This window comes from Thamnophis elegans, chromosome Z (genome assembly GCF_009769535.1).
Source record: "Thamnophis elegans isolate rThaEle1 chromosome Z, rThaEle1.pri, whole genome shotgun sequence".
In the NCBI taxonomy this organism is placed as follows: Eukaryota; Metazoa; Chordata; class Lepidosauria; order Squamata; family Colubridae; genus Thamnophis; species Thamnophis elegans.
In genome coordinates this window covers 89,156,766-89,165,629 of record NC_045558.1, presented here as the reverse complement: position 1 = coordinate 89,165,629, position 8,864 = coordinate 89,156,766, and the positions used below count along the sequence as shown (strand labels likewise).

Here is an 8,864-nt window from a genome sequence, read left to right as displayed (position 1 = left end):
CCTGGTAAGCCTCAATTATGGGAGGAAGCTAACTGCTTCCATCATCTGTCCTTCGGCTCGTCACAAGAGTCCATCACGACAGAAACCCAATATTTTTACTGTTGCCTTTGTTATATTTGTGCAAATAAAAAAAACAAAAAAAACATATATATATATATATATATATATATATATATATATATATATATATATATATATATATATATATATATATATATATATATATATATATATATAATTTTGTCAAGCATATATTAGATAACATATATAAATATGGACATGATTTGAATATATATAATGGATACGAATAAAAGGGAACGTTTGTGTGCTTATGCACACCCCTTACAGACCTCTTAGGAATAGGGTGAGGTCGACTCTCATACAATCACTAACACTGCACGGAAGGGGGGGGGAGGAAGCGGAAGTAACCCACCCCCAACTGCGTCTTTTCGAAGAGCAACCTCGGAGAAAGCGTGACTTCCGCAGCTACATTATGCTTCCGGGACGCCGTTGCTCCGCCCCCACATTCCCGCGAGGATTTCCCCGCGGGGAGTGGTCGGGGCTTGCTCTGCTCCACTTCCCCAGTTATGGCGGCGGCGGCGGCGGCGGCACCTCCTGCTGCTGCTGCTGCTGCTGTTGTTGTTGTTAATGCGGGGAGGGAGAAGGCAGAGGGGGGAGGGGACGTCCCCTCCCCCCCGCTGCCGCCACCCCCCCGCGGCCAGAGAGCAGGTGAGTGAGAGTGGCAGGCAAGGCGGCTGGCCGGCCGGCCGCAGGGGAGCGGGCAAGTCCTGGAGCTGGGGGTGGCGGGGGGGGGGATGAGAACACAAGAGGAAGTGACGCCTAGGAAACGGGCGACGGCCTCAGCTGGAATGGGGGCGACGGGACTGGGGGGCAAACCCGCAGGGGCGAGGGAAGATGATGATGGAACTACCTCGTCCCCGGAGGAGCGAAAGCGGGTGCAAGGCAGCCACGTGCCTTCCGGGCAGTGAAAGCGATTGGCGATTGGGGGGGGGGCGGACCGAGAGGGCGCCTGTGTGAAAGGGCAGGTCCGTTGGGAGGCAGCAGCTGCTCCGATGCTCCGCTCCTCTCCCATCCTGCCCAGTCAGATTCAGGTGCTTCTGGGAGCCTGGCACCCCTGTTAAGAATACGAGTGAAAAGGCTGCCATTCCTATTTCGAATGAAAAGCAGCCTGTTTTGAGGAAAGCTAATCATTTAACAAGCCAGCCTTATTTTTCTTCTCCGTACAACAGAAGTTGGAAGTAGCAAAATATAAGGATCCTGATTTATCTTCCATCTTTTTTACATCCACTTTTTTGCTGCTACAATTCCCTGCCATACACACATTTATTGATGGAGAAAAATGGATCTAGAGATTGAGCTAGATCTTTTTTCTGTTTATTTGCCCTTTTGTTAGTTGATGTGTTACAAAGGGTTGGTTAGAGAAAGAGCAGCAAAGTACCCATTTCTCCTACTTCCTTTGAATGGCAGGCTATTAAATGTTATTTGTTAACCTAGTCTAATCCCCTACATCACGGGTGTCAAACTCGCCACGTCATGTTGCCGTCACATGATGTTTCACGACGTTTTCCCATTCGCGGAGCTGGGGTGGGCTTGGCCTGTGTGTGACGCATTCTGCCCGCAGGCCGCCAGTTTGACACCCCTGCCCTACGTCATTCATGAAAAAAAGACTACCAGAGGAAGGTAACTCCATTTGCCACAATGCCATTCAGAGGAGAAGCACTCGTGAGTGAGACTGTTGGCAGGTATGTACTCTGCCCACTCCTCAGTGGCAATAGGAAATTTGACACATCAGATGTTGCTGTACTTCATGCTCTGTTGGAAGTTGTAGCCCAGTAACATCTGGAGGTTCTCCATCCTTCCTTTGTGTTTCATTGCCTAGGAGAGCAGCCAGTGATTTATGTTTTATTGCCTAGGAGAGCAGCCAGTGATTTATGTTTCATTACCTAGGAGAGCAGCCTCATCTTCTCTGCACTGACAGCTTTGAAAAGTCAGGAAAAAAAGCAGTAGAAGCTATAGTCCTTTTTTATGCTTCCTGTCCTTTTTCTTTCTTTCTTGACAGGAGGAAAGAAGGATTGCTACTTCCCATTTGCTGTTTTATTGCCTTTCATCTCCAATGGGCTGCTTGTTACCCTTCCTTTGAAGAAAAGTGTTAAATGATTTTTTGCCCAAGTACATTCACAGTATCCTAAGGCACAACCCTTAGTCTTAAATATTGTAAGCTGGCCAATGGCAGCCTAGAATGTATTGGAATTGCATAAAGGAAATAAACATTCCATATTATAAGGAACACTCAAAATGATTTGCATCCAAACCACAATAAAATATAATAAAGGAGTCATAATCTGAAAATAAGCTTTCATCACTATCTGGTAGAATGGAATTGAATAAAGGTTATATGAAGGAGTCTTGACAGTACAATTAACAAAGTAAGTAGATATTTTTGATGAGACCTTAGTAACCATTATGCACTGGATTCCTTTGTGGGTCTAGAAATTGCTCATTTTTTACCTCTGATGAAAAACAGTATATTTCAGAAAAGAACTGACTTCCCTAGCAGAGAAAACAGGCTAGGAACTTCCTAGGGATGTGAGAGATTTCTTTCTTAAGAGTCCTCCTAAACTTAGCATTTCAAAGGAGATATTAACAGTGAGTAGAACCTTATGCACATAAGCCATGCAGACGAACATGATACAATTTGAGCTTTTTGAGTAAGAAGAGCTTTTTCATATAAAGTTGCTTGTTGGTTCACCTAATCCAATGATTCATATAGTACTTTCCCAAAGTATTTCCTAGTCTTTAGAGCCAAATCATTTTAACTGGAGATACAGGTATAATGCATGCATGCATGCATGCAAAATGTTGCTTATTCCAATGAACTGCCCTATCTTGACAGGTGATCTGTGGCAATAAACTGGCCTTGGAAGATGAAGAATTATTAAGTCATCAGTCATTAAATTGAAAACATGCCACATCAGTAGATTTATAGTCAGTATTTGAATCATTATAAGAGGGGAACATTTAAAATCTAAATGCATGCAAGGTGTCACACATTTTTTATTTACACTACAACAATATTCACAAATATATTTACATTATCTTCTTGGAATAGTATTTAAAACATTTTAATGAAATTAGGGGAAGGGTCATGCAATTTTGTCACTCCAATAAATTTTATATTTATCTTTCATAAGCTGAATTCCTTATTCCTAAAGTGGAGTAATCTATCTTGCACTTTTAAATATTTATCTGAGAGTAGATTTCATTGCATTCTGTGGATATTTTGATTCTGATTATTTTTAAACAGTTCTTTTCAAACAATGTAGTAGGTTTGAGAACACTTCAGTACTGATTCTCGGGTCATTAAAGGGGCCCATCTTTTTTCAGAATGTGAAACTGAAAACAATCATATGTTTTAAGAGTCACATTAATTTGAACAATGAACTTTTGTCTCATGAAGAAAGCTGAAAAAATACTTAATAAGTGGTGTGATGCAGGTGTGAGGTTCAAACACTGTTTCTGAATCATTATTAAAGTGTACACTGTTTTAGAAACTAACTCAGCACAAAAAAAGTTCTTTTAAATAAGACCAAGCAGTTGTGTTCAATTAGGTACATTTATTTTTATTTCCACCCTTTGGACCATATAGGTATACACATGCAGATAATAAAAAAGGTTTTAGAATTACTTTTAGTTTGGATAATGGACTACCTTCAGGAATAGCTGGAAACAAACAGGAATATTCAGGAAACAAAAGTCTTCATATTTTCTTGATAGTTTGAAACTAATCTATGGCACTGATGAAAATTGTATGCAATGAATCTTTGACTTGCTATCCTTATAGCAAATAATATGGACATCTGAAAATATTAATCTAGAATATGTTTTATAAGTTACTTTTTTGAATTATAAAGTATTATAAAATACAAAATAAATAGAAAATCAGTGGTAAGGATAAATGGAAAGAGAAATGAGGAAAGGTAAGGAAAAAAGAAGAAATATTGACCTGACTCTCTTACAGTAAAATAAGGCATTAACATCAAATCACAACTTTTTGTTTTTTAATAATATGAACAAGCCATTTCTATAAAGATCTATCACTCTAATTTGTAAAACCCAAAGTCAGATTTTCATTCTTTTCTAGAATATTATAAACATTTCCCTGTGTAGAACTATGTAAGCTATGTAAAATCTTACTAGTAGCTACTTTGCATGAAGGCGTAATTCTTCTGTCTTCATTTTCAAAACATAGAGTGGTGATAATTTATTATAAGTAATGGGGAACCTTTTCGGCACAGAATGGCCAAACCGGAATGCGTGTGCAAGTGCGTGCGTGTGCCGGAAACCCAAAGACCAGCTGGCCACGGCGCACATGCCTGTTTTTTGGCTGGTTTGGGGGCATTTTTCAGGCCCTTTTTTGGCTGAGAAAATGGCCCCAAAACAGCCTTTTGGGGGAGTCGTTTTTGGGGCTGTTTTCTGCCGCGCCAGCAAAGATCAGCTGGCTGGCGTGCATGTGCGCTGGAAACCAGAAGAGCAGCTGGTGACGGCACGCGTGCCCACAGAGAGGGCTCTGTGTGCCACTTCTGCCACACGTGACATAGGTTCACCATCACGGATTTGGAGTATTTAGAAGAATCTTATGTTACAAAGAAATGTATTAATGTATAATGACATAAAAACATTGAAAAATCTTATTTTAATTTAGAAAGTTATATTTGAGATAATAGCATTAGTGAAATGTTTTGGCGTGCTCAAGTCACTTCATATGCTTTTATACAGTACTCTACCAGGATCTGTAAGTTAGATGTTAAGGAGATAGTATAATACTGCATTGCCTCTACACTACACTGACAAATGTGCTTTAGATACATACTGAATTCATAGTAGAGGTAAAACTCTACCATGGACTTTGGATTAAGAAACCTAATATACTCTAGAAATTTTGAATTTAAATTCTCATCAGCCCTGCCATCGTTGGTAACAGGAAGAGACCACAGTAGTAATCCAAACTGTATGTATGGTATTTATCTACATCTTTCCCAGTTACTAGAATTCAGCAGTTGTTTATTTTTCTGCTAGTTGACTATGTACAATCTGGTCCAAGTAGTAAGCACAAGGAAGATATACACCATATAGCCTCTGATCAGCTTCCATGTGGAACTTTCTGTACCCTTAGACTTGGAGGCCCAACTGTTTCAGTATGTTGGCATTTGTGCTACGTTTGTCTGTCCAAAAGCCTTTCTGTTCAAAAGCATAAATCAGAAATGATAAAAGGTTTGCTCTAGGAGCCTTAAAAATGGACAATACCTATTTTAGTGCACAATCACTTTGAAGAGGGTGTTGCTTTAATCTGCTACAACCATAAAAATAGCAAAGTTTTCTGGTTCATAAAATGATTTTTTTGGTAGCATAAGCAATATGGTATTTATGAGGCACCAAGGCAATCACTTTCCCCCAATCCTTAAAATTTATGCGAATCATAGCCAATATTATACAAAAACAGTCTAAAAACCAATATAAATTGCAAACCTATGCATTGCATAACTGATTTAATGAATGTGTGGTAAGCTGCTTGACTGTGATTCTTAGTTTTGATTATAGTGAATAAATGAATGAATAAAATATCTTGAGCAGATTGAAAAAGTACCAATGCTTTATTATTAAGATTTATTTAAAATCTTAAATTTTATTTTCTAAACTTCTGGTGATTTTGTGCCATTAAGTTGGCGACAGTCCTCAGCAACCGCAGAGATTTTCTCTAATGATCCCTCCTCAACCTAGTCCTTCCAGTAGTATATAATTAGTCCATCATTGCTGTAATTGAGACCATCTGCCTTGCTGTCGTTTGTCCTTTTCTTCCACCTTTGGCAGCATTATAGACTTCGCCAGGCAGCTAGGACATCACTCATTTTATTTAAACTATGATCATTTAAATTATTTTCATTTGTACCTCGAGTAAGAGGTCTGGATTGTTCTGCAATCTATTTGTCTTCTGAAGTTTTACAAATTATATTTTTTGACCACTAATGTAGTCAATCTATAAGATTGAGATTGAGTTTGCTTTGCTTCTAGCACTAATACTTATCTATACCCTAATTCAGGGGTGTCAAAATCTTATTTCATTGAGGACCGCATCAGGGTTGTGTTTTACCCGGGGGGGGGGATCAGGGTAGGTGTGGCCAGGGTGGGCATGGCCACCTCGACATCACTCGCGCCGGTGCCACCTGTAGTAGCCAAGTGCTAAGGCAGGACTTCCCTCAGACTCTCTCTCACTCATAATCTCCATTCCTTCATTCTTTTTTTTCTTTTTCCTTCCCTTTTCATTCGCCTTCTTCATTCCCCTCTACTTATTTTTTCTTCCTTGCATCTTCCCTTTTTCTTTGTCTTTCCCTTACTCCTTTCCTGTCCCTCTTGGATGCACAAATGGAAAAGGGGAAACATTTATCCTTTCGTCTTGCTTTTTGCTAGCCCTCTGCCAGCAAAAACAGCCGGGCCTCCTGCTTCCCTCTGCCAGTGAAAACGGAGCTTGAGGAGGCCACGCATGGCTCCCCCAGGTCCCATTTTCAGCCATGACAGCCTCCTGCAGCCCTCTCCCAGTGAAAATAGAACTCGGGGAGGGCACGTGCAGCCCCCTTGAGCTGTTTTCGGCTACAATGGCCTGGGGTCCTCTGCCAGCAAAAAAATACCTTGGGGAGACCATGTATGGGCCCCTAGGCCCCATTTTTGGTCGCAACAGCCTCCTGCAGCTTTCTGCCAGTAAAAACGGAGCCTGGGAGGGTCGCATGCGGCCTTCCCAAGCTCTGTTTGCACTGGCAGAGGACTGCAGGTCTGTCCTTTGCTGTTTCCAGGTCGGGACAGATCTAAGCATCCCATGGACCAAATCTGGCCAATGGCCTTTGCCCTAATTCTTTGTAGCAGTTACTACTATTTGTATTATTTAGTATTCGGCAATATAATAAAATATTTCTTTTCAAGCTAATTTCCTTTACTTGACTGCAGTTTCGTTTTCCCATTAGTGCCAATCATTTTTTCTCTTTCACTAAGGATAGTTTTATTGGAAGCATGAGTGAAGAGGGGAAATTGTGGCAGACCTATATTCTGAGAATGAATGAATGAATGAATATATGTATGTATTTATGTATGTATCAGATTATTTAGGGAACATGTCTTTTTCTTATGAAGTATGATCATCTTTCCTATAAATAACCTTACTTCTATTACCCAGATGAAATTAATTTGAAATATACCCCTAGTGAGTTTGAACATGCTGCATCATATTCCATAGAACTGTCCTAAAATTTAGGATGGAAACTTCATATACATATAATTCATATATTTTCTATATGACAGTGAAAAACAGTTGTTTCCAGGAGTGGGGTTCAAAAATTTTAGCAAGGGGTTCTCTGCCCGGCTGCTGGGTGGGCGTGGCCCTGGTGGGCATGGTCTAGTCAGCCTCCTGCTCCATGGCAGTGGGGCATTTTTGCCCTTGCCAGGCTCCGGAGGCTTTCCTCAAGCCTCCAGGAGGGTGAAAACGGCCTCCCCGGGCTCTGGAGGCTGGAAACGCACCGGTTTCTGGCCTTACTGAACTTCCAGTAGGCCTGGTTTTTATCCTACCCGAGCCGCTGTGCACGCCCTGCACTTAACCTGCATCCAAAATGGGCCGTGTGGAGACTCCTGGGAGGGGCATGGTGGGATAGGTGGGGCCAGACATGTGGGATTTGGGGGTTCTCTGCACAGAATCTTAGCTAGAAGTTCTCCTAAACTACTGCGAACCCCTGAACCCCCAGCAGCCCACTTTTGGCTTGTGTTACATAGGAAACATGAGCCTATAAGTACATCCCATATAACAACACTCCTTAAATGCTTTGTATCCAGAAATAGTAACTTTTCTACATCTGACTATTGTTAGAAAAATATTGACAACATGCACAAGTTTACTGTATCTTGTGCAATTATGTAAATCTTCCAAAAATACAATGTCAGGGAGCAGATTCTGATTGAGGGTGGGGAGGGTAGTTATCATTTTCAAAGTTCACATACAAAGAGAAGCAAATACATGTACAATTTTTAAATGTTAATTTTATGACAAAGTAATTGTATCCAAATTAAAGAAGTATGCAATAATCTTTCCTGCAATATTGGAAATGGGATATAATTAATTATAAAGACATTCCTAGTCTTGCAGATAGCTGTAAAGTCAGTGGAAGCAGAAATGAAACAAAACTTTCATAAATCATAGACGATAAAAAATTGAAGGAGTCATTTATCTCAGAGTCCAATTGATTTTCTATGCAAATTCAGTTAAGACTCTTCTATATGAAATTGTTCTGTAGCCATAGTACATGTCCTAAAAATGACCCTAGTCCAGAAATAGTACAATGTTTTTCTTCACTTAACAATAAGGGAAACTGCTTGACTTCATGTAAACTATGCAACTAGTTTGTATGATGTTTCTAGACATTTCTATATAATTGGAATAACTTGTCATAGTTTTTGTATATCATAAAGCATCCTTCTCTGAACTACTGTTCTCCAATTTCATTGGGTTGCTTCAATTCCCATCATCTCCCAGACAGCTTCCATTTGACTGGCACATCTAACTGAGGTTGTCTGATTTGTAATTAGATCAATATAGTCTCAAGAAGAGAGTTGTTCTTACCTGAAGTCTTCCAGAAGTTAAAGGCTTCAATTTGGCAGCTGTTCCATCCATAGCTAGTGCCAATGGACTATGGTACTTACAAAAAAGAAAACAGAAGGCATTAGCTTGATAACTGGCTTCAGGTGAACAATTTTTTATGAAGTCTGCCACATAGGCACAAGTAAGTTTTTTGGGAGGATGTATGTTC

The 8,864-nt window shown here is 40.3% G+C and overlaps 1 protein-coding gene across 2 annotated transcripts in view; it reads left to right on the top strand.

Moving 5' to 3' along the window:
* Positions 1–492: 492 nt before the first annotated feature.
* Positions 493–8,864, top strand: part of KRCC1 (lysine rich coiled-coil 1) — a 28,109-nt gene continuing 19,737 nt past the window's right edge. For both annotated transcript variants that reach the window (XM_032238180.1, XM_032238179.1), the window contains exon 1: positions 493–729. In XM_032238180.1, the coding sequence (XP_032094071.1) occupies positions 588–729 (142 nt within the window). In that variant the 5' untranslated portion in view covers positions 493–587. The remainder of the gene's footprint in view (positions 730–8,864) is intronic.